Raw genomic sequence first — 26,751 nt, forward strand, 5'->3', positions numbered from 1 at the left:
AAATCCTAACTCCTACATCCATTTAATCATAACTGGTTTAATTCTTTCTTGTTCTAAATTAGTTACCATTAGTAGTTTATACATTCTACCTATCAGTCCTTTATTTCCTTTTATTAATATTTTCTCTAATTCAGATTTATTTTTATTAAATCCAAGCTGATTATCTTTATTAAATATATCTCTTAACCTATAATATAAAAACCAGTCCTTTATATCAAGTTCTTCCCTACTTTTTAAAACCCATTTACCTTCTTTCCATTCAATCATATTTCTATATATATCCAATTCTAAATTCAAATGGGTTCCTCTTCTCGGTGAACAATCTCTTGTATTGGTAGGGGACTGTCTATTGGCCAAGGGTTTGTCAAATTCAGCTTGTACCTGGGTTTCCAAAAATTCTGGGAATGGGATCTCCCAGATGCGAGGTTTGGTACTTGGGAAAAACTCCTTGGCTCCCTTTTTCCTGGGTTTAGGAATGGAGTCAGCTACAGGGTTTGGATCCTCATTGAGGTCTAGGGCTACCAGAGCCTTAAGAGTCCCTCCGCTGAAAATCCTCCGCTGAAAATAGACGGGGATGTTGTTCTTTAAGGAGAATGAGAGTGTCCTCATCGGCATCAATTCCCCTTTTTCTCTGCCTTCTAAAAGTGGGGCCACTGAAGAGGTATCCTCCAGGGCTTGAAGAGATTGAGAGTGGGGGAAGGGGCCTTGAGTGCCGTTTTAGTGCGCCACTGCGGGTAAGATTGGTCTCCCTGTCCCTGATGGGAGCATTGTGAGGTGATTAGAGCAGAATCTGAATCAGTGCCCTGCATGAGAGGGGGAAGGGATTCCTTGAGGGCCATCATCATTTGAGCCTGCATATCCAAACACCCCGTTAAACAAATCCACATTTTCCCGCCAAGTTAGAGATCTCTGCCTCGGTACGCATTACATTACCCCCTGGTGGAGACTTCGGAATGAGTTGAGAGCTTTCTTCTAAGGCGCTCCTAGCTGGAGTGGCTGTCACTGCAGTCTCTCTCCTCTCGCTGTGGTTCGCACCATTTTGAGGCGGCTCAACAGAGCGCGCCTCTTTGGGGGCGGTCGGCCCTTCCGCGCCTTTCACGGAGTAGCCGCCGCGGCTGTTAGAATGCTCTCTGTGACATCGCCCTGTTGAAGCGACGAGGGCTGAGTCATGGTCCTCCTCAGACAGGAGGTCAGAGTCTCTCTTGGCGCCCGCCATCTTGCCCAACGGGGCGAAGTGGGGAGCGGGAGGAGGGGGGAAATCGAAAGTAGCGGGGGGAAGGGATGTTTGCGGCTAAAGCCGACGAACGGTAAAGGGGGTGAGGGAAGGAAAACAGACTCACTGAAAACTAGACAAAGGTTAAAACGAATGGAGTACACATGAAGGAAAAGTCTTTAAAAACGAGTCGGAGTTCAAGAACGAAGCTGCTACCCTGATCAAGGCAGGACGGAAACTGGAGTTCCCGCCCAGGCGGCAGGAAGTAGAATAAAGATTTTTTGGTCCTGCCTACCCTGGGCACGTGATGGTAATACCCGCGAGTTTCAAGATGACCTCCAACCAGAACGAGAACGGCACTTCCCTGGGCATGCAAGAAAGGGCCCCGAGAGCCAAACACTGATGCAAACCTTCCTGCCCTCCCTCTCATGATCTGCCTAAGGTCATAAAATCAGCATTGCTGACAGATGGCCATCTAGCCTCCAAAGAAAGAGAGCCCACTTTATGTTTTATAATTTCCTCCTAGTTTCTAAGTAGCAGAACATACAATTACAGAATACCTGCTTACACATTTCACCATCAAGAAACATTAGAAATGGTCCACCTAGCTGTTTATTCTACAGTCACCAGAAGATGGAGAAACCCTTTGTCTACAGTCTATCCACAGCATCTAGTCGCCAAAAATATTTCAGAATGTGGAGGCTGCATTTCTGGCTGTTGCACATCAGCACCATTGACAGACAAAAACTGGTAACATTACTAAACTATGCTGCTTGAGATCAATGGATCAAGGAGCTTCTAAGGGAGAAAGGAAAGGCAACATTACTGACATTAGCAACAATCACAATGTCCAGCTGCAAGGAGATTTGTGTGTTTAAAGTGCATCATGAGAAAATCAGAGGTAATTTGCTGTTGCCTTCCTCTGCAGAGCCTTCCTTGATGGTCCCCTTCCAAACACTGAGAACTGAGGAGGCTGGGCTATTAGCATGCTGCCTTCCCTCCCTACAAGGAGATACACAGCTTAATTATGTTACTTAATTAGCATGTTATGATCTTTCAAGGAAATTGCAAGGTCCCAACCAGTCAACTGGCAGGCCTGAAGCCTGCTTTCCCTCGCGGCATGCAGCTTAGTTCTTTTTGGTTGTCTTGGCTGGGACCTCACAGATTACTAGGCCTATGGAGCTGGTGTGGCTCAGGGACCACCAAGACCTGTTTCCATCAGGAACTCCCAGTATATTTTAAGATTCTTATTAGGTGGACCGGGGGGGGGGGGCAACCCAGATTGGGACATTGGTGCAAGGGGGGGGGGGAGACGGATTAAGCTGTTACCACACCAGTGCCATTTTCCCCAAAGTAAAATGGCCCTGGGGGCTACTATTTTCCCTACTGGGAAAACTTTTGAGCTTTAAAGTCACCTATTCCCTTGTAATTGACTTTTTAAAAAATGCTGGAAGCTCCTGCTACAGAATTCTCAGAGTTTCGCCTGATGAGACCCTGAATCTGGTGTCTGTCAGCCTTAGGTAAGCCCCCGCCCCTACAATGATTCCCACTCTGCAACATGGGATAACAACATTGACCAACCTCATAAAACTGTTGTGAGGCATAAAGCCACAGAGTGGCTGGGATGTCTGAGCAGGGCAATAGAAATGCAAAGTACTAGGGGCTGGGGGGAGGAGCAGGACAGGAGTGCTACATGCTCAGCCACACAAGCCCCCCCCCCATACCAAACCCCTGCAGGGGCAGCAGAGCCCTCGTCCCAAGAGGAAACGGCCGCTCAGATGATCAGTTAGAAGGGACCACCAGGGCCATCTAGTCCAACCCCTGCACAATGCAGGAAATTCACAACTACCTCCCCCCCACACCCCCAGTGACCCCTACTCCATGCCCAGAAGATGGCCAAGATGCCCTCCCTCTCATCATCTGCCTAAGCAGTGATGGCGAACCTTTTAGAGACCGAGTGCCCAAACTGCAACCCAAAACCCACTTATTTATTGCCAAGTGCCAACACGACAATTTAACCTGATTACTGAGGTTTTACTTTTGAAAAAACAACTCATACATTAACATCTTTTGTCTTAAAAGAAAAACACAATAACAGAGCTTTCAGTAATACAAACAACTTTTTATGGAAAGGTAAAAGTTTGCATTTAGCATGCTTTTGAACAATCTAGTCCAGCTCCTGTATCTCACAGTGGCCCATATCTGTAATAAGGAGGTTAGAACATACCCATCAGGGCTAGTAACCCGTGATGGACTTTTCCTCCAGAAATTAGTCCAATCCCCTCTTAAAGGCATCTAGGCTAGATGCCATCACCACATCCTGTGGCAAAGAGTTCCACAGGTTAATTACATGCTGGGTAAGTGGGTGTTCCTCTTTTATTGAGCAGAGGGAGAGTAACTGGTCCTCCGCACCCCAGCAGTGTCTTTTCTTGGCTACACAGTAGGATTCTTAGGTTCAAGAGTTTGGCAAAAGTTAAAAAACGTTACCCGTTCCAAAAGCAATGATGCACATCAATTCAGCATTCAATAAATGTTCCAAGAGTTCCGTTTGGCATATCCCTGCCCCAGGAATCAGATGGATTGATGGTATCCGACATGCTGTCTGCATGTCTAGACCACCACACGCACTGTTGTGTGTGTTCCTCCAGGGGGGGTTCAAACCTCATTGAGATTCTGGAGATGCCAACTGACCGAAGATTGGTGACAAATGCTTACAGAGCAGATCACCTGGGGTTCCCTGAGGCAGGATAAGAGTTAATTGCAGGACCATTTGTTACTATGACAACAAGTGGTCCGGGGGGGGGATGGGGGAAACAATTGCATTTTTTATCAATGTTAATCGACCCGCATCCTGGAATGTCTTGCAGTTTGATTTCTCTAGCCAGGCCAAAGGCCTGGACCAAAGATTTTTCAGCAACAAGGAATTGGGGGGGGGGGTTTTTTTCCATTTCCTTGACAAGCCTTACCCCAGACAGGGGAGGAAGTGCTCCCATTGGGCTGCTGGGCAGAGGGGCGGGTGATGTGAGAAATGCCCTCAGGTGCGCGTGGAGAGGGGGAGGGGAGCAGCCCGACCCTGCGTCCCTCTGGCTTTCTAGTAACGAACTCAGGCAAACTCTGTGCTGGGGAGAAGGCGTGCGTGCCCACAGAGAGGGCTCTGAGTGCCCACTCCAGCACGCGTGCCATAGGTTTGCCAAAACTGGCCTAAGGTAATAGAATCAGCATTGCTGACAGATGGCCTTCTAACCTCTTCTTAAAAACCTCCAGGGAAGGAGAGCTTACCACCCCCCGAGAAAGCCTGTTCCACTGAGGTATCACTCTAACCATTAAAAAATTCTTCCTAATGTCTAGACGGAAACTCTTTTGATTTAATTTCAACCCATTGGTTCTGGCCCGACCTTCTGGGGCAACAGAAAACAACTCGGCACCCTCCTCTATATGACAGCCCTTCACGTACTTGAAGATGGTGATCATATCCCCTCTTAGTCTTCTCCCAGCTCCTTCACCCTTTCCTCATAGGACTTGGTCTCCAGATTCCTCACCATCTTTGTTGCCCTCCTCTGGAATTGTTCCAGCTTATCGACATCCTTCTTAAATTGCAGTGCCCAAAACTGAACACAGTACTCTAGGTGAGGTCTAACCAGAGCAGAGTAAAGCATCACTTTGCGCAACCTGAACACTATACTTCTATTGATACAGCCCAAGATCCCATTTGCCTTTTTAGCTACACATCACACTGCTGACTCATGTTCAGTGTTTGGTCAACTAAGACCCAAAGATCCTTTCCACACACACTACTGCTGAGACAAGTCTCCCCCAGCCTATAATTATGCATTTGATTTTTCCTACCCAAATGCAGAACTTTACATTTATCTGAAATGCATTTTATTAGTTTTAGCCCAATTCTCCTGCCTGTCAAGATCATCCTGTATCCTGGCTCTGTCTTCTACCGTATTTGCTACCCCCTCCCAATTTAGTATCATCTGCAAATTTAATAAGCATCCCCTCTATTCCTTCATTCAAATAATTTATATGAACATCTAAAAGGTGAAGACAACGGTTGGTGAGCCTCTGCTTGAAGTATGTTAGTGGACTTCTTGGACTAGAGCTTCACTCTACCTGGACCTCTGTTCAGCTTGACTTGTCTATTGATTAACTAAGACACAGATTTTGTAAATCATCATGTTTATAAATTAAAGCTTTGATGCTGAATTTTGAACTTTGGGCTGATTTCTTCTGTATACTTCAGGAAATACCCTTTCCGTTTGGAGGTCTGGAGTCATCAGAGATCTTGTGAACTTTATTTTTCAATTTTTAAGAATTGCTAGATAATTGATCTGATGGAATGAATTATCACTTTTGTGATTATCTCTTATGTAGTAATTAACTCTTTTTCAACTCTACTGATAAAGGCACAAAAACATAGTCTGATAGATTCATCTACTCAATTTTTTCCAGACTTTAAAGAGCTGGTAACCTACAGGATAGGGTAGGGGGCGCTGGGGTTGAGTTTGTGGAACCAAGGGGGTGGTGGCCCGAAAAATCTGGGAACCACTGTTTTAAACTAACAGCTCTGTTTGATGAGGAATAGGTGGCAGTAAATAATATTTCAGAGGCTCAGCAATTATTGGACATAATTACAAACAAATTATAAATCTAACCCAGATGAGAAATCACTAAATGTAAAGGGGAGTATATTCCCCTAATAAATGGTAAGATGGTGCCAAATTAATAAAAAGGGGCGAAACACATTTTATATTTACTCAGGAAATACATATTTTAAAAGGTGATTAAATTTCTTTGAAATGATTGAAATTGGGAGATAAAATAGCTTCCTATTTTAGAACTTTGAATAGTTAGTTGTCGGTAAAAGGCTAATCGGTCTGATTTATAAGAATTTTTGTGTGGCTAGTGAGGAAACAGATCGTTTCCAGCATGTCATATAAATAAGATGGGGCATCTTGCTGATATTATAAGGATGTATTGTTAAATGTGTTACTTAGGTAAATACTTATGAACAGATGACACTTGAAATGTATAGCTGGTTACATCTATAAACAAGATATTTTTTAATTTGTTTTGTATAACAATTGCTTTAAAAGAATGCCAAGTACTATTATAAAAACTACTTTCTCCAGAACCATTATTCTCAGAAATTGTTACAACACAATAAGGTTGTTCAATACTCCCACAATGCAAACAGGGGACTAATGTGAAAATTATTGCTCACCTTAAAAAACCCCAGAAAGTTTGGGGCTTGAGCCGCTTAAAAAATCCTCCATGGCTTTTGTGTGTGTGTGCGTTTTCCTCATTGAATATTATTTTTGTGAAATAAAAAACTATAGAGAAATTGCTGCCAATTCCATTCAATTGTTACCTTAAAAACTAAAGAATTCTGTTTATTGGACCTCTAGCGGTTCTTAAACTTGGTTTACTAGATGATACTCTTATCTGCAGAATTCATATGCATGGATTGATATGTTTTTGATACCCCTAACACTCTTAACTCAAAGTATTCAAGATTAACCCTATGCCAGACACTAATCACCCAATTAAACTGACTAGTCACATGGCTCTCAGTGAAAATGAACATGTTTTTACTGCATAATGAAACCTTGGTACCTGAAGTAACTAAACTTAAGTATAAGGATGTGTCACTGACAACCAAGATCAAGATAATTTTCCCTATTACTATCTATGGGTGTGAAAGTTGGACAATGAAGAAAGCTGACAGGAAGAAAGTAGATTCCTTTGAAATGTAGTGTTGGAAAAGTGTTTTACGGATACCGTGGATGACCAAAAAGACAAATCAGTGAGTTCTAGATCAAATCAAGCCTGAACTGATCCTAGAAGCTAAAATGACTAAACTGACGCTATCGTACTTTGGTCACATAATGGCAAGCCACTGGAAAGACAATAATGCTAGGAAATGTTGAAGGCAGCAGGAAAAGAAGAAGACCCAACAAGAGATGGATTGACTCTAGAAAGAAAGCCACGGCCCTCCATTTGAAAGACCTGAGCAAGGATGTTAACGAGAGGACATTTTGGAGGACACTGATTCATAGGGTCGCCATGAATCAGAAGCGACTTGACGGCACTTACACACATACAACTGAAGTAACAAAACTGCTTGAGGAATTCTTTTGATTTAATACCACAGATGAGGTCACACCGGCAGCTCTTTAGAAGTATTCCAAAGGAAACATGAAAAACAAGTTGCACTTACCTGTGACTGTTGTTCATCGAGTGGTCCTCTGTCCAGGCACACATGGGCTCTGAGCACGCACAGGCCAGCCGCGGAGAATTTCTGTGTAGAAAGCTTCTAGAAAGGGCGACTCCCCCTCCCTCTCAGCCCGTTTTCACCCAGCAACAGCTCTTCCCGCTGAAACGGTCACGTGACCGGGGGGGGAGTCGGCTATCCCTCAGTTCTCCCATCGCCGCTGTGGGGAGGCCCCAGAACAAGCCGAAGCAGTCCACAGAGGGGATAGGAGAGAGGGATGTGTGCCTGCACAGAGGACCACTCGATGAACAACAGTCACAGGTAAGTGCAACTTGTTTTACATCGTCGTGGCCTCTGTGCAGTCCCACATGGGAATTTAGCAAGCTAACACTCAGATGGTGGGAGTGAGACTGCACAGACAATATTGATTCGACCTATATTTATTTAAAAACATACTGTAACACTGCATTCCCTACAGATGCGTCTGCACGAGCATCCATATCAATGGCATAATGCTTAATAAAAGCTAACGGACTCTTGCCCTTTTCTACTACTGCAGACAGACGAACACGGCTACCCACTGTGAATTTTTTTCCCCCTTGACTCTTGTCGTCTCATGACATGACCATGAAGTATACGCAAGAGAAATTACTATCCAAGGTGTACACAGTCAAGCCACAGAGATAGCAAAGGGCTTGTTTGTGCCTAGTAGAAGTCTATCTGCAGCCCACACTAGCACTCCCAGTGTTAAGTGGAACTGGATGCCGTTTTAATTCCTAGTTTGAGTCCCCACCCCTCACATTCCTCACTGCAGAGACACCAAATATAGAACACAGCGAGAGCGCAGTAGCACCTTAAAGACTGAGAAGTGAGCTGTGACTCAGGAAAGCTCATGGCCTGCCAGAAATTGGGTTAGTCTTTAAGGTGCTACTGGACTCTTGCTCTTCCTGCTGCTGCAGACAGACTAACACGGCTAAGCATTGTGATCTACCTCCAAAGAGAGAACGTTCCCTAGTAGTGCATTCATAAGGAGAGTTACTCCGGTCTAAGACCATTGAAATGAACGGCCTTATACTGGAGTAGTAGAAAAGGGCAAGAGTCCAGTAGCACCTTAAAGACGTAACAAAAATATTTTCTGGCAGGGTATGAGCTTTCGTGGCTCACAAAAGCTCATACCCTGCCAGAAAATATTTTTGTTACGTCTTTAAGGTGCTACTGGACTGCTGCCCTTTTCTACTACTGCGGCTCATGAAAGCTCATACCCTACCAGAAAATATTTTTGTTAGTCTTTAAGATGCTACTGGATTCTTGCCCTTTTCTACTACTGCAGACAGACTAACACAGCTACCCACTGTGAATTGGCCTTACACTGGAGTAACCCTTCCATCGCACTGTACGTGCCTTCAGCGCCAATAGCGCCTTTGAAACGAAAACCAGCAGCTCGGACTCTGCGTGGCTCTCGTGGCTCCACCCCCCCCCCCATATGGGATCTTAAACTTGGGGAAACACTCAAACTATTCCACGCTTCTCATGTAAGCACGTGTCACTCCGGTCCGCTCAGTCGTTTCGGTGAGGCGGCTAAGGGTCAGGTAGCAGCCTTGCAAACGTCTTGGATATCTACGACAGAAGCAAAAGCGACCAAGGACACAAATGCCCTGGTAGAGTGTGCCCGGACAGTTGACGGGCACTCACGCTTGGATGTTTCATAAGCCAGTCTAATGGCCTTCACAATCCAGTGTGAGATGGTCTGCGAGGAATCTGCCCTACCTTTATTAGGGCCCGTAAAACAAATAAACAGGTTGTCATCCTTCCTAAAAGGAAGGGTTCTATCCAAATAGAATAATAAAGCACATCTAACATCAAGTGAGTGAAGACTCCTGTCTGTATCTGACCCTGGGTTAGGAAAGAAGGTGGGTAAATTAACCTCCTGGGAGGTATGAAATTTAGATACCACTTTAGGTAAGTGACGCAGACTGGTCCTGAGAGCCACCTTGTCAGGATGTATCCTGAGAAAAGGTGGATCATGCCTCAAAGCATGTAGGTCGCTGACGTGATGGCGACAAGAAAAGCCACCTTATAGGACAATTTGGAGACATCGCAGGTGGCTAATGGCTCAAACGGCTTACCCAACAAGGTGTTGAGAACTAAAGACAAACTCCATTGGGGCACAGGAGGTTTCACTGGGGGAAACAGGTTATTTAAACACTTAAAAAACCTCTTAACTAGAGGGTGCGAAAAGAGCGAAGAAAACCCAAAACAGTGATGGAAGGCCAAGAAGGCCACAAAATGTGTTTTAACAGAAGAATTAGCTAAGCCAGACTCCTTAAGGGATAACAAGTATTCGAATAGCTCTCCCAAGGGACAAGTGTAAGGGTCTGCAACCTTCCCCTGGCACCAGTGAACAAATCTGTTCCATTTTAGCAGGTAGGCCTTTCTGGTAGACACCTTGCGTGCTGAAACCAACACATTAGCCACCTTGTCAGAGAAACTCGTTACTGGCAGATAAGCCACGCTGTGAGATGCAGTGACTCTATGTTGTGGTGCCTGATCTACTACCGATAGTAGATCGTGGACCACTGGGAACAGAACGTACTTCCCCCGTGATAGGTTCCAAAGGGTGGAGAACCACGGCCTCTTGGGCCACATGGGCGCCATGAGTATTATAGTGGCTCGGTTGGTGAGGATTTTCCCTATTGTCCTCAACAGCAGGGGGATGGGAGGGAACGCGTACAGGAATTGATCCGCACAATCTATCTGGAAGGCATCACCAACAGAGAGGGGGTAGGCTGCCGCCCTTGAGCAAAAATGCACACACTTGGTGTTGACCCGAGTGGCAAATAGGTCTATAGCTGGAACTCCCCACTGGGCAAATATGGGCTGCAGGTATCGCCAGCCAATCGACCACTCGTGTTGTGTGAGGTCTCTGCTGAGGGAGTCTGCTATGGTGTTGACTACTCCCGCTATTGTGGATGGCAGAAAGGGACATGCCGTGATTGATGGCCCACTGCCAGAGAAGGAGCGCTTCGTCGCACAGCTTTCTTGAACCTGTGCCTCCTTGCTTGGTGACGTAGTATTTCGCCACGGTATTGTCTGTGGCTATAAGTATGTGTCTGTTCCGAAGAAAACCTGTAAAAGATACAAGAGAGTACCTTATAGCCCTTAGTTCAAGGAAATTGATGTGGTAGGTGGATTCAGTTGGGGACCACCCACCCTTAGCCGAAAAGCCTTTGCACTGGGCTCCCCAACCCCCCAATGAAGCGTCAGTGAAAATTTGGCAATCATGGGTGGGGACACCAAAGGGGACACCTTTCAATAGATTACCATTGTGTAACCACCATGACAGGGACTGGAGAGTGGAGCAAGGGATAGAGAGGAGTTTGCCTTGGTGATCCACATTAATTGTGAAAACAGATAAGAACCATAGCTGTAAGGGTTGCATCCTCAGCCTGGCATAGGGGACCATGGCTGTTGTTGATGCCATGAGGCCCAATAGCTTTTGGATTCTATCTGCTCTCTGAAACCTTAACCTTAGGAAGGCCTCTATGAGACCCTGTATCGCCCTAACTTTCTGCAGTGGGGGAAAGAGCATGCCCACTGTAGAATCAAGGACGGTACCAATAAACTCAATCCGCTGGACAGGAAGGAGTTTTGATTTTTCAAAGTTGACTACCAAACCCAACTTTTCCAATAAGGCAATGGTGGTTCAGACATTCCTGGAGAGAGCCCATTCAGAAGACTACAAGGAGCCAGTCGTCCAGGTAAGGGAATATCTGAATCCCTTGAGAAGCCAAGTGCCCTACGGCCACGCCAACACATTTTGAAAAAACCTGAGGGGCCGTAGATAGACCAAAAGGGAGGACACTGTATTAGTAATCGACTCCCTCACAAGTGAACCTGAGGTACTTCCTGCAAGCCGGGTGAATAGAAATATGAAAATAGGCATCCTTGAGATCCAGGACTGCAAAAAACATTCCCGGTTTAAGGAGGTCAGCTATCTCCGGGACAGAAACCATACAGAAGGGACTGACATGCAGAAACTTATTTAGTCTGCGTAAATCAAGGATGGGGTGCTTCCCACCAACCTTTTTGTCCATGAGGAGGTACCGTGAAAAGAACCCACCCTTTTCCATTTGATGGTCAACCTTGGATATTGCACCCTTAGCTAACAGATTGGCAACCTCCAGGGCTAATTCTGGAGGGGTGTGAGGGACCACCGATGGACTCATAGTCCCAGTCCGGATCTGACACCTGCCTGGAACTAGGTGTGTTACGAAGATCCCTGGCAGAGGGAGAGCCTTGATGCAGGCGTCGGTCGTGAGACGTGGAACCAGCCCGATCACGGTGTAGAGAGTCACGGGACCGATTCCCAGTGGAGACAAATGGAGACTTGCTCAGATGATCCCGAGCGGTGCAACCACATTGATCATCTCGGTACCGAGCGTGATACCGATCAGGTGACGGCGAGCGACGATCCGGCTGACTCACCGGTGCCGAGCCTCCCATCTGGGCGAAGGCGCACGGAATGCTGTTCACGGCTTCAACCCGGTGCTGAAGCATCCCGATACTGAGGAGACAGGGACCTGTCCTGATGCCACAAAGGGGATCGAGAGGCGCCACGCCAATGGGAACGGGGGTTCAAGTCCAAGTCCCAGTGGCTAGCAGGCCTCCAAGGTTGACGGTTAAGACAGAGACCACCGAATCAGAACCAGAGGGAAAGTCGATCGTGATGGCTTCTTCCACCACTGGGGAGCGATGAGCGCCGGTACCGACAGGCGAAGCAACCACAGTCCTGGAACCGCGTTCAGAACGGAACCGAGATCTGGATTTTGACCGAAGGCGAGAGTCCTCACGGTGTGAGGGAGCTCAGCGCTGAGAAGACAGCTCGCAAGAAGAGTCGTACTGCCTCGGTTCCCGCGGTGACACGGAGGTCGAGTGGTGGCCTTCACATTGCGAGGAGGCTAGATGTTAGAGACCATTCACACGAAGGGGCATGTAGCCCGGGCGAACGCCGTTTGTCAGCCTGGGGAGCCACGACTTCTGAAGAGGGGCCCTCCTTCAGTGGAGAAGAGTGGTGATGGGTTCTCGAATCAACGGTGTACAGCGCCAAGGGGACCTACTCCTGGAACCCTTGGCTCGGTACCGGTGGGCGCAGAACCAGTCTTCTTTTTTGACGTTCTCAAAGAAGAGGTGGACGCCGCCTTCCTCCCAGCCTTAGAGGTAGTGGCCTGAAGGGAATCGGAGGGCTTCAAAGAATTTTCATAAAGGAAGGCTTTAAGTTTCGCGTCACGGCCCTGTTTCGAACGAGTACTGAAGCGGCAACATCCCTTACAAGAACCAGTCTTATGCCCTTCGCCGAGACAGAGAACACAATCAGTGTGGTCATCATTTTGGGACATCTTAGCCCCACAAGAAAACCAATTCTTAAAAAGGGCCATAATGGTAAGCAAAAACAACTCACAGTAAACTACTGAAGAGAAGTAAGCAGAAGTTCAGTACACCCCCTCGTCATGTGACCGTTTTGGTGGGAAGAGCTGTTGCTGGGCGAGAGGGGGAGTTGCCCTTTCTACAAGTTTTCTACACAGAAATTCTCTGTGGCTGGCATGCGCAGATCCCATGTGGGACTGCACAGAGGCCACAATGATGTACTATAAATAACTATGCTAAGGAACTTGAGAAAATTTTAACCTAGTTCTTAAAAATATGCTGGGAGGGCAGAAATGTACCATTAAAATGAGTATATTACCAAAAATCTTATTTCTATTGACCTTCGGTAATTCATAACTCAAAACAAGACTTTCTGCCAAAATTAATTTCTATGTTTATTTGGGACAACAAAGGCCTCAGAGATTCTGCTAAAGTATTCTTTAAAAGATGATGAGTGGGATGCTGAACATCAGCTAGTATTATTATACAGTTAAACTGCCGGTGTAGAAAGAGTGGAGGGGCATATACAAAGAAGCCTGTGATCCACTTAATGGACGGATATATAGCTCTACGCCTGCGCTTGGAAATTAGCAACCCCGGCCCCGTAAGCCCGTGCCAGGGGCATAGCCAAGCTGATCAGATGGGTCTTCACACCCGCTACTGTGCAATGTCCAAGCAGGGCAGCGGTAGACAAGGAAGGAGCAGCCAGGCTAAAGCCGCAGCTGAATTCCTGCACCTGGCGACCAGCGGCCAACCGGTCTAGAAGGGAGAACCAGTCAAAGTAGGGTGGCCCGGGGAGACACCCTGCCAGCAGTGTGTGTCAGGGACCTCGCCCATGAGCCTCAAATGCTGTTCAGCCGGCCGCCCATTGGGTCGGGGGGCTGTCCTGAGTGTCGGCTGGGTTCATATGCAAATTAAGGGGTGGCTCCTGGTGGCTCACCTGTGTGGGATGTGTGGCCACGGCGCCAGGGGCTCTATCACTACCACTTCCCCCAGCTGAGCCGTGGCCAGCCAGCCCAGACTCTGCCCTCGGCTGCGACCCCTGAGAGACAAGGCCCGAGTCCACAGAAGGCGCATGGGCGCCCCTGAGGGGGTTCCCGGTAACCCAGCCCCCTGCAGACCCTGGGAGAAGTTGCTCCACACAGACCCCCCCCCTTCCCGAAAGAATGAACAGGCGAATGGTGTGCAGCGAGTATTTATTAGATTCTTCCATGCCCAAGGGGAGGTCTTCTGGATGGGCCGGGAGGAAAGTACAGGGGATGCCAGTCCACTCGGTGTCTGGGTGAGGGGGAGAGAATGGCTGTGATGTGCAGCCCCCTGGCTGATGGTGGGCCCTCCACTCACTCAGGCGCAGAGATTGGCAGCCGTCGGGGCCAGCCATTGGGGCCTGCTGCCTCACGGCTTCTTACCTGCAGAGTGTCGGTTCGCATCCAGATTGTTCACCTCATGGGGTGACCCTCGCTTGGTTGGGACTGCCACTGTCAGGCGGGGCCTTCCGACACAGGAACGCATCTGGGCTACCCAGGGCTGGTGGCTGCAGCATGGTCCCGGCCCCAGCCTCATCTCTAACCCCGACAGGCTCAGCATCAGGCTGACCATGGAGGCTCTGGAGGCCTGACAGTGGCCACCGTGGCAACTGAGTGTACGTTGGCAGTGCAATCTGAGGCACTGGGGGTTAAGTGGGGTGGAATCTCCTGAAGGCGGCTGGAGGGACGGTCGAGCCACACATCTGTACCCAAGTGGCAACCCCCTCTCCTTGGCAGCCAGACCTCGGCATCAGCAGAAAAAACCGAGAATGATCAGAGGTGAACTCCCAGATGTGCTTGGTATTGCCTGTCGCTATTGCAAGGGCAAGCCTGTGCGTCTACTGTTTCAGTAAGCACGGTCGCCACGGCCAGGGCTCCAGTCAGCAGACAGAGCTTGCCCACCCATGTGCCAAGTCTGCCAGGGAGACTCGAGCCAGAGTCGCCCCATCCCCGGTGACCAGGGGTGGGCCAGGCAGAGTGCCCCAACAGTCTGGAGAGAGCGGGAAAAATCGCAAAGTCCCCATCCCACCGAGCTCTCCAGCAGCATGCCAGCCCGTGCAAGGCTTACCTGTCAAATGAGTACTGGCTTCGAAGTGCCGCTTATGAGGTCATTTCCCGCCTTCAACGCCCCGCCCCCATGAGGGTGCTGCAACTTCCTGCCACGCCCTATTGGTCAGCCTCCTAGTCGGATTCCACAGCCGCCGGGAAGAGATGGGCGGGGCTTTTGGACAGAGCAGTCGACAGGAGGGTGAGAGTGCATGGGGCTGTATGGGCTGTGCCAGGTTAATACCTGGCGTAACTTTCCACCACCAAAAGTGGGCATTCCTCAGCCAAAAGGGTTTAGGAATCTTCCTAGCCTGACATATGCCCCCTGGGAATGGCCACTTGGCCACCATTGGCCACTTCTGCACTTCTTGGCTGCTGGTGTGGCCCTTGCGCTGCTGCCCCTGCACCTTCCCCCTCCGCCGCCTGCCACTGCTAGCCTCACTTCTCCGCTACTGGCATCCAGCCCTCTCTGGATGGCACAAGTGCCACTTGCATCGGTGTAGGGCCCTGCGCGCCTCCTAAACACATTCAGCCCCCAACCTCAGGAATAGGCTATAAATGTAAAAAACAGCCCTCAAGATAGAGTTGACCATAACAACAATTTTAAAAGATTAACCTATTGGTAAAAATAAATGATTTGGCCTAGCATCTAAGAGACAGCCGGGCAGGTGCCAGGTGAGCATCAAGGGAGAGGGTATTGCAGTGGTGAGGTGCCACCACTTAAATAGCCCTGGCTTTCCCGGGTCAGCACTGGTCTCACCTCTGCAGGCAGTGCTAATATAGTCTGTTCATCTATAGTCGTCAGGACTATTGTGCTGCAAATCAATCATGTCAGGTACACTAAATGTGAGATATATAAAACAGGGACAAACCCCATTGCTTATTTGCCTTCCTTTGCTAACGTTATTTAAACATTAAAATAATTGATTTAAATCAGAATTTTTTTTCCTGGAAAATCCACATCACTGCCTTCAGGCACCCTAGCCCCAAGCCACTTGGACATTATTGGTAAGAACCAGAACTTTGAACTGTACCTGACAACAGATGGGCAGCCAGTGCAGGTCTTTCAGCACAGGGGTGACATGATCAGCCCTGACAGTAGCCCGGCTGCCATATTTTGGTCCAGCTGAAGTTTCCAACTGTTCTCAAAGGCAACCCAACATATAACCATCTAGCCTGGGTGTGATCAGAGAATGGATCACTGTGTCCAGGTCACTCTTTTTGAGAAACGGCCACAGCTGGCCTGTTATCTGAAACTGATCATAGAGTAGTTTTGCTGTGATACCTCCAAATACTATCTTAGAAGAAGATTCAGAACTTGCTTTAGTTTTGATTCTGTATTGCCTCACACTAAGAAAAAAAATTTAATCCTCCAACTTTAGCAGACTAGAAAAAAAAAGGATTGAGCACTTTAACATCTAAAGCTAACGTATTATGGAAGGTTGGACTCAAGTTCACAGTGCAATAGATTTACTGGAAAATGGACATTATCTGTAATGAACCGCAATAACATATCAGGATAATGTTTTTTTTGCATTTTTGAAAAAACATTTTTGCATTTTTGAAAAAACAAAGTTTTCAGACTTTTCATGCTATATGCCTGGAATGAATTAAATGCCTTTTAAGACAAAATCTTTCTCACTCAAAAAGAGAAATGCATCTCAGGAGGTTTTTGTTAGTGCTCCCCCTATTTTCTCAGCTTTCTATCAGAAACATGGGGGAGGGAATCTTTGATTAAAAGCTGTTGTTTTTTTCCTGAATTTTCCCAGACTTTCCCTTGGGCCTTCACTCTTCTACCCACTGCTACACAAACATACCTGCTACGCACATCTCGGACACGGAGGGGTGTCAGAAGGCTGAAGGTGGACTTCATGGAGGCCGTGGAGCAGTTGTCGCAGACCATCCCTTGGCTGTGCAGCTTGGTGTCGCTCCAGCTGCTGCCTGCCCTTGCGCACAAGCTCCGGGAAAAAGGCCTGTAATCTGCACAGTCCGGGTCAATCCTATTAGCTGTCCTCAAAGCAGGGAAGGAGCCACCGAGTTCCAGAGGAGGAGGAGGATGGGTGGGCGTTACCTGGGGCAACGGAGGCTTTTTACATGAAGAAAGCTTCTCACATGAGTCGGAAAGGCTGACCTCGCCTTTCCTGATGTGGGGAGTTTCGGAGGCTTCATGCAAGCTGTGCAGAGACTCCTGGTCCTGATTGCTGCAGGAGGCACGCTGGAGCCCTCCCGGAGAACTCCCCCCCTGCAGGGATCTGGTAGAGGAGCCCACCTCTGCCACATCGGTCAAGCTGTCTTGGCTCATTCTGAAGAGTCGCCTCCTCCGCCCAATCAGTTCATCAAGAGAGCAGGTTCGCTCAAGCCTTGGTTTCCGAGGAGGCTTTGGAGTAAAGGATAGGCTAAACTTCATACTGGCTTGGAATCCTTCTGGTGGGCATCTTAGGGTATCGTTGAGAAAGGAGGATTTGTTGTCTTGCTGGTCTTTGGAAGGAAGAGTCCCACCGTCCCCAGCTTCCTTTCTTGCAGTGCGACTGGTTCCCTTTGGGGGTGGGTTTTGCGGCATCCTGCCCGCAGCACTCGCAGTAAGGGGCTGCACTGTTCACTGGCAGAATCCATAGGGAGGGTTCATGTCAGGGTACCAGCTACAAGGAAATCAGACAATCATCCTCCCTTAGTTTAAGGTGGACAAGGACATGCTTTTCACATTTGGGAGGGGAACACAAAAGAAGGGAAGACATTCTAAAAAGCTGCCCAACCACTTCCTTTTACAGTCACAGTAATGCTTTCCAGTCGAGGCTCCCTAAAAATATTCCCTGTATTAGCCAGGTCAGTGTGCATTCCCAGTTGCAGACTGAAAACCAGGGTGGATAATGATTTTTATCACTAGTCAGTAAGACTAGATTTAAATAATGGTTTTCTACATTCTTTTATGGCCTGCTTCCATTATAGGTTTTCTCCTCCAGGGAGAGAATAATATGATAAACCTCAAGCTATATATACAAAGATCCCAAGACTCGTTGAGTGTTCGACTGAAAAAGTTTCACTTTCATTTTTACTGCCTGCCCCTCCCTTCTTAAAGTTAGCTTCTTGTGCAGATCTATTCCACTCCAAGCAATCTTCTATTCATTGAACTTCTTGAAACTTAGCACTTAAGGGGTTGATTTTGTGTACATATGCAAAGGAACAATGGGATTAAGGTCTTTTTCTCAACTCTGTATGTTTATTTTATAGCATTTTTGCTGTGAATAAGAGGCATGTTATCTCTGCAGATGAAAATTTACAGTTTTGAGAACTTGCAAAATCAAGCATCTGTGATAATATCTTCTAGATAGAAAAATTGCCCAAAATAATCTTACAGAAACCTCTGGAAGGGCATGACATTGTGAATGGATAATGGAATTCATTTACCATTTTTTTTAAAAACATTGCATGATGCTACATCATTCAAAACTAATCCTTATTTCATGATGAATAACCTTTGGACTATAATGTATCTTAAATAGAAAACTATCTTTAGATATATTTCTCCTCAAAAAGAATTTTATTAAAAAATCTGATTTAAATTTAAAAATCCCATTTTGGTTTTTTTTTTTTTTAATCATTTATTTTTATCCACCCTGCTGAAAACTGAGATTTACAAGTAGTGATCCTGGGATCAGGATACATCAAGTTCAACTGGACGAACCTCTAGGTAAGTGTGTTGAAGGGAAACTACATAGACTACATCTGCAGAATATGAAACTAGTGTTAGCCCCTTAAGCGCTTAACAACCAAACCCAGGGCAGCAGCGGGAGGGGGGTTGTTGTATTTCTTTCTTTTTTTGCAAAAGGTGAAAAGCAAAATGTGTTTATAGACCCGCCCTGAGCCTGGCTTTGGCTGGGGAGGGCAGGATAGACATCCAAAATAATAAATAAATTTACAAAAATATGGGGAAAATTGCATTTGATTATGAGACTAGACTTCCAGGAGTGAGCATTTAACCCCATAATGAAGCACTGCCCCCCTCCCACAGCTCACACATCCTTCCTCTCTATACATTCCCTTCCTCCAGACCTTTAAAAACCAGAACAAAACAAGTATGTGAAGTAAGTACACATTAACACCTGCATAAATTATCATATAGCGTGGGTTACTATGCTACTTCATGGTTTGTCAGGGGGAGAGACTACTCCCAGCATCACCATACTGGTTGAGGACATTTTTATGCAAGGCTGAACTGACACCCTCAGTCTACCTTACAGCAATGCCAGCTACAACCAGATCTACTCAGCAAGCCAGCCGGTCTGCATCAAGACTAAACTGTGTTCCCAGCAGCTTTTGTCTTCCTAGATGCAGAAAAGGCATTTGATATGGTGTCTTGGGATTATATGAAAAAAACATTGGAGGTAATTAATTTTGGAGAAAAATTTAGAAGAGCTATAGATGCTATATATACTAAACAGCAAGCGAAAATATTGGTAAATGAATCAATGTCAGGAGAATGTAGTATTCAAAAAGGGACAAGGATGTCCCCTTTCTCCTTTACTTTTTATTTTGGTGTTGGAGTCCCTGTGTTGTAAGATTCGGGAAACTAAGGAGATAAAAGGTTTAAAAATAAGTAAACAAGAGTTCAAAATGAGGGCATTTGCTGATGACTTGTTATTGATTTTGGATGATCCAAATCAATCTGCCACTGAACTGAAAGAGATATTAGATTTTTATGGTAAAGTTTCGGGTTTCAAAATCAATCAAGAAAAAACTCGAATGATGTTCAAGAATGTTCCTGGTTTAGAGCAACAACAATTTATTGATGTAACAGGTTGGCAAAAAGAGAGTAAAGTGAAGTACTTGGGAATTTGGATTTCAATGAAAAATGTGGAACTGATTACAAATAATTATGTTAAACTGTGGGAAGAAATAAAGAGGGATATGATGATCTGGACAAATAAGAACTTATCCTTATTGGGTCGTATCTCTACGGTGCAAATGAATATATTGCCAAGAATGTTATTTCTATTTCAAAATCTTCCTATTGTATCCCAAGTAAAATACTTTGACTCCTGGAAAAAAGATTTGATGAATTTCATTTGGCAAGGTAAGAAACCAAGGAAAAAAGATTTGATGAATTTCATTTGGCAAGGTAAGAAACCAAGGATAGCTTACAAATACTTGACTGATTCAAAAGAGAGAGGTGGACTTGCACTTCTTAATTTTAAATTGTATGCTGAAGCGGCTGCTTTATTATGGTTGAAAGACTGGATGGACTTAAAAAATACATGACTACTAGATTTAGAGGGTTTTGATAATAGAAGTGGTTGGCATGGCTATCTGTGGTATATAATAAAGTGAAATCTCATGAATCATTTCAGCAACATTTGGTCAAATCGTCCCTTTATAGAATATGGACTACATATAAACATCTACTAGAAGTAAGAACTCCATTACGGGTTTCATCAATGGAAATGTTAACTTTACGTCCATTAAGACCTGCTCAATTTGTAACTTACCAAGATCTTCTGAGATGGGAAGGTTCGAAATGTTCACTTAAAGAGTATGAAAAAGTTAAAGATGTACTATCGTGGTTCCAATATTACCAAATAAACTCAGTTTATCTACAAGATTTGAAAACTGGATTTTCTAAAACTAAATCAACTTTACAGAAACTCTTACTGGAAACAAATGATCATCTTATATCCAAGATGTATAAGCTGTTATTAGAATTGTATACTGAACAAGAACGAATAAAACCTACCATGATCAGTTGGGCACAAATGTTGGGTCATGATATACCGTTGCAGAAATGGGAAAGGTTATGGACGAAGGATTTGAAACTTTTTCCTCGCAATTATTAAGAGAGAATGTATACAAAATGATGCATAAATGGTATTTAACATCAAAGAAATTAGCAAAACCCTTTCCTTCTATGTCACCAAACTGTTGGAAATGTAATAAAGAAGTAGGATCCTTTCATCATGTTTGGTGGACTTGTGAAAAAGCCAAGAAATTTTGGGAGATGATATATCAAGAACTAAGAGGGATTTTACAACAAAATATTTCTAAAACATCTGAAATGATGCTTCTAAGCATGATACCGGATACAATCTTTACTTGTCGAACTTTTTTGATATATGCCACTACAGCTGCACTTTTGATATTTGCAGCTAAATGGAAGACTGACGAGATACCGACAAAAAGACTGGATAAATAAGATGCTGGAATTGACAGAAATGGCAAAACCTACGGCGTTGATAAATCAGATGGATAATGTACAATTTATGGGGAAATGGGAGGCGTGGAGACTTTACTGTGAGAAGCAATTTTTAATGGGACCGCTTAAAGGATACTCTTTGATTGAATCTCTTTGATAACTTTGGATTATGAATTTATCAATATTAAGATATTCTATTAATAATTAGATGAGATATGTCTGTTAATTATAAAGAGATAATAGGATAGGGATTAGAGTTGTTAGCAAAAGTATATAAAAATCAACTCAGGATGGAAGAGGGTGAGGGGGGAGTCGTTTTATATTTTAATTATTATAATCATTTACATTTTATTATCTTGTTTGATTTTAAACAACTGATGTTTTATATATGTGTTAAAGTAAAAAATAATAATAAAATTTTTATTTAAAAAAAAAGACTAAGCTTTGTTCCCCAGGCACACGGCTTGCGGCAAGTAAGTCACCCAAGGGTTTCCTTGGAGCACAGATGAGGATGCAAGCCCCTTGATGCTGATCAAGGCCGCTTCTGAAGAAAAGTGTGGGGCAAACAGAGACCACTTTCACCACATCTGGCATCTATTCTCCTAAATTTTGTATGCCAGGTGAAAGCTTGCTGGGTGACCTCGGGCCAGTCTCGTACTCTCAGCCCTGACCCTGGCAAGTATTTGGATGGGAGACTTCCAAGGAATACCAGGGCTGTGACACAGACATGCAATGGCAAACCACCTCCGATCTCTTGCCTTGAAAACCCTGGGAGGGGCCTCCATAAGTCAGCTGTGACTTGACGGCAAAAAATAAACAAATGATTTATCAGCACCACTAATACTAACCTAGTGTTTTCACTGCAAACTGCTTTGGGCATATTTTATAGAAAAGTGGGGAACAAATGACATAATAAACAAACAGGTCGGACAATGCAAAAAAAAATACCACTGAGCTAGCTGTGGATCACTGCCTTCCCTAGCCGATAACCTAAAATGGAAGGTGCCAACTGATATCCAACTGCTCTGGCATCTACACTATGGTGAAGGGGGGGGGGCTTTTTGTTTTACAGCAACTGAAACCTGTGCTTGCATCTGAAAGCAGGGAACATGGCTGATAACAACTATTCCTCCAACACCGACAGGTGTGGCCACCCTAACCAAGCCTCCGCCACGCTTATCTGTTTCGCAGTAAGAGAAACCATGAAGATCCATAGTGACCAGCAAACAAATTAACTCAGCCAGACACAAACCCCCTTGCACAGAAGGGGTTTCTAACACCACGAACGGACTGCGCGGTGGGTGAAGACGGGCCTGGTCTCGAATCAGCGCTCTTCCAGAGCTTCTCCACCCTGAGGACACAGGTCGCCCCAAGGCATCATCTGCACATCAATGGGCCGCAGTTTCAAAACAAGCAACACCACAAAGATGGCTGAGTAAACTTCTTGAAATCCAAATTCGAAACGGCTTAAGTAGGAAAAGCGCGCGGGGTTTCACGAGCAGAGCCCGTGCAAAAACCAGCCGCGAGCGAAGCGGCCACCTCGGAGGCCTCCTGCGATCCCGCCCAGGCTGCTGCTTCCGAGGGCGCGATGGGGGCACGTGCGCATTTGTGCCGTGCCCGTATTTCTGCCCCCGTACCTGTTGCGTTCAGCAGGCCAACCCAACCGTGCCCCGGGAGTCCATCCACACGCTGCCTGGCCCGCCTCCACGCCTGCAGCCTCCATCGCCTCCCCCGGCACGCCTGCAACAAAGAGAGCCAATGCTGGGGGGCGGGGGGGGGAACGGAGCAGGGCCGCCTCGGCGTGTTGCGCGCCTGCCCGTGGCCGAGGAGGGGGGGGGCGGGCGGGGGCCTACCTCGCAGGCCTCTTGTGAGGGCTGGCGCTCTCCACGTGCCCTAGGAAGCCACGTCGGGCGTGGCCAAAGGGCCGCGCGGAGGAGGAGGAGGAGGAGGAGGAGGGGGCAGGCGGGCGGCCTCCACGTCGCCTCCGTCCTCCTCAGCCCGGCGGGGATCGCGGCAGCCCGGCCGGCCGTGTCGGGAGGAGGCGGCCTACTCTGCTCCGGGCCGGCCGCCTCCAGCGCTCCCTGGCCCGGCCGGCCTGCTGGCCTGAGGGCCCGGCCTCTGCTCCGCTCACGTGTCCCGGCACACGCGCGGAAGAGCGTGTGAATGCGCGGCGGTGGAGCCCCGCGGCCCTTGTGGCCACCGGAGGGCGGCGGCCTGGTTCTGTCGCCGGGGAGGCCTTCGCGGGCCCGCCCTGCAGGGCCACAGAGCAGCCGGCCGGGCGCAGGACGGCTCCCCCCGGCCCGGCCTGGCCTGGCCTGGCCTGCGCCGGGTGCCGCGGGACGGAGCGGGCTCCGGCCGGTTGCCAGGGCGACGCGGAGGCCTGCAGCCAGGGCCAGGGCGGGCCTCCCTGCAGCGGCCTCCCTGTTCGATCCCCCCCCTCCCTTCTTTCACTGGGCTTCCCCAACCCCTTGTCTCCCCCCCTCTTTTTTTTTAATGAAAAGGGGCGGGAGGCTTTTCTTCGAACTCGAGGCTTTAATTCCTTCCCCCACTTGCAGCTTTCTTTTGCCCCCCCCCTCCGCCCCCAGGTCAGCTTCTCATTTTCCTATATTTTTTCTTCGGCATCCTCAACCTGACTTTTTTGTGTGTTTAAGATGCTTTCCTCCCAACTCACTTTCCTCATTACTGTTATAGCAGACTTTAGGAGTTCGATTTTCAAACACAAAGACTCAAAACCAACTTTGGAAAAATCAGATTTATTATTTCAAATAGCTATTTGAGTCTCCAGACTCTGCCTTTCAGAGGCTTTTCAAGATGGAGCTGGAGTCCAGATAAAACTGAGTTCAGACTTATATAACTTTTTCATTAGCTCATTATAATATTTTAACTATACACATTACATCATAGCTTTTCATTGGTTTCAGAGGTCTAAGAGATGATCCGTACAAATTAGAATAACTTTCATTGGTTTTTAATTATACAGACATTTGATTGGTGAATCGAAAGCTGTGTATACAGTCATTGTTTTACCACCTGGCATTTCTATCTAGTTACAATTAATCTTTTCCTCCCTAATAGTTCCCAGACATCTTGTCTGCTTTCAACCTTGGAAGAACAAATAGTATTGTATAGTTATCTAATTCTTGTCTATTTCTAACTTCTAAACATACTTCTCCAGAGGCCCTCTGAGTTTGGAGTTTAGTAATGCTTTCTTATTTATTTATTTCTATTGTTAGAGGCCTGTTGGTTTTCTAAAAGCCTGCTGCTTCATTACATTTCATCCGTATTGTCATCCCTCCTCACTCACTCTCGCACACCGCTTTCGACTTTGAATTGCCTGAATTCGAATCTCTTCATCTTTTGCATTCCTTTTCTTTGTAATTGGCTTTGCATTACGAGGGGCAGCAGCTCATCCTCTCTGGTTCCTCCTTTCTTTCTCTTCCCTGCCCATTGCTGTCAATTTTCATTTGGGAGGGTCCTATTTCCTTTTGTCCCTCTTTCAAAGGACAATAGAAAGCAGTCATTCCAGTCAAACATTAAACATTTCAGCACATGAGATAGCAGGGGCATCCAAAATAGGGCCTCCTCCAAAGAGGACTGGAGTGGACAGGTAGGACTGGAAATGCTTCCCCCTCTTCCTATCTGTTTAGTGCAGCTGGTGGAAGATCTGATGAGGCTGGGAATTTCATAGCTAATTTTGTTGCGGGCTGCACTTTCTAGATGGCACGTTCCGGCAGCCGGGAGCAGCCCCTGAAGGGCCACACTGCTGAACTTCAGAGCCCGATTGTTTCTGCTCCCCTTCCGACTCCTTTCTGGGGCTCTTTGGCGCTGTGGAGGAGAGCAGGTTTGGAGAGGAGGGCTCCATGGGATTGATCATTTTGTGCTGGAGGAATCCCGGGTACTCCTTTCCCATGGAGGGAGAGGAGGAGGAGCGGCATGCACGAAGCACACATGAACAGTGTTCACAGGTACGTGGGGTGTCTCTGTGTGGGTGGGCAGCCCTCACTTGTTTCTTCCATACACACAGGTGGCTTTTTACAAGCATCAACTCTCTCGGGGCTGGCCTGGTGGCCTCCCCGGGGCACCTCCATTCACTACAGCCAGGTGCCAAGCAAGGAGGACTTTGTCAAGGCGAGCACCCCCGTAGGAAAGTGCTGGGGCACCCTTGACCCTCCTCGGGGTCAATTCTCCAGAAGGTGCCCGCTTCTTCCCTTGAAAGCTCCTTGTGTGTGGCTGCCTACGGGAACTTTGGCACACACTGGAATCCCTTTTGACAACTGGGTCATTGTTCCAGTGAGCAGCTCTCAGGTTTTCATATGTCATTGGAAATTAATGTTCATCGAAGAGGACAATACATGTTGCTTTGGCATTTTTATTCGATTAGCTAATTTTACTGAATAAACATAAAAACAGACTAACTTTCCTAACCTCATTATAGATCTGCTTTTCAGATTTTGTTCCTTACCCTTTATTTAAAAGGTGTGATTTTTCATTGCATAGGAAATTGCAATAGAATTAATAGTATGCAATCTTACACACTTAAATGAAAGTTCCATTAAAAATAGAACTTGCTTATTTTAGACTCATAAACTTAAAAGTAGTTCAGTTGTTACAATTTTCTCTTCGTTGTTTTTTTTAGCTTAATAAAACAGGACTTTTAAAGTGCTGGACTTCCAGTATCATTGGAAATGCGGAAAACTTCTTACAATTTTAACTCTTCAGAAATTATTTTTCCTCCTGTTATTAACTGCTTTACTGCATTAATGCACCAGACTAAACTCACTCATGTTAGAGTGTTTTGAGCGATTTAGAGTGTGTTCAGGTGGCCACCTTGAAAAAGAAAGATTTACAAACTAATTTTTAAGTATGAGTCACTTATTTAGAAAGAGATTTGCCTTAACATACGTAGAATTCATTAACTGAATGTATGACAAATTCTTGCACAGTCTTGTATTACTTTAATAAACAGGTAAACTTTATACATGCAGAAATATAAAGCATGTATATAAAAGCTAGAAGTGATGTCATGAAGAGGTTGGATATTGTCTAGATATTTAGGGATTATTTACAAATTCTGAGGAGTCATTGGTATCATCTCTACAGAGGCCGAGTAAGACATCAGGGATCCTGACTTAGTGTTTATTTCCACCTTTAGAGAAGGAGAAGAGGTTTTTATATGCCAACTTTACTACTTAAGGAAGAATCAAACCAGCTTACAATCATCTTCTCTTTCCCTCCCCACAACAAACACCTTATGAGGTAGGTGAGGCAGAGAGAGCTCGAAGAGAACTGTGACTAGCCCATGGTCACCCAGCAGGCTTCATGTGCGGAAACCAACCTGGTTCACCATATTAGAGTCTGTCACTCATGTGGAGGAGTGGGGAATCAAACCCAAGCAGGTCTGTGCAGCCTACTTGCCTACTGGAGTACAGGCTCAGACATATGCAGGCCAGGGGCTGGCTTCCAGTCAAGGCCAGAGTCTGGCTGCTTCTCAAGGTCGGGTTCCCAAGCTTGCAAATCCTGTGTAGTTTCATTTCTCATGGTTATCTCAGATGTGTGGTGTTATGGCTTCCCTCCCTGGGAACCACTATCTCGAAGTTACTTCACTGTTTTTCTTTTTCTGCCTAGAATGCTTTTAACCTGT

General features: G+C 46.3%; 1 protein-coding gene across 1 annotated transcript in view; it reads right to left on the reverse strand.

The window, feature by feature from the left end:
- The window catches only part of INPP5E (inositol polyphosphate-5-phosphatase E), a 47,742-nt gene extending 30,190 nt beyond the window's left edge, over window positions 1–17,552 (reverse strand). The window contains 1 exon segment of the mRNA XM_056860370.1: window positions 16,744–17,552. Within this exon segment, the coding sequence (XP_056716348.1) occupies window positions 16,744–17,552 (809 nt within the window).
- Window positions 17,553–26,751: the final 9,199 nt, after the last annotated feature.

The sequence above is a fragment of the Euleptes europaea genome, chromosome 14 (assembly GCF_029931775.1).
Source record: "Euleptes europaea isolate rEulEur1 chromosome 14, rEulEur1.hap1, whole genome shotgun sequence".
NCBI lineage: Eukaryota > Metazoa > Chordata > Lepidosauria > Squamata > Sphaerodactylidae > Euleptes > Euleptes europaea.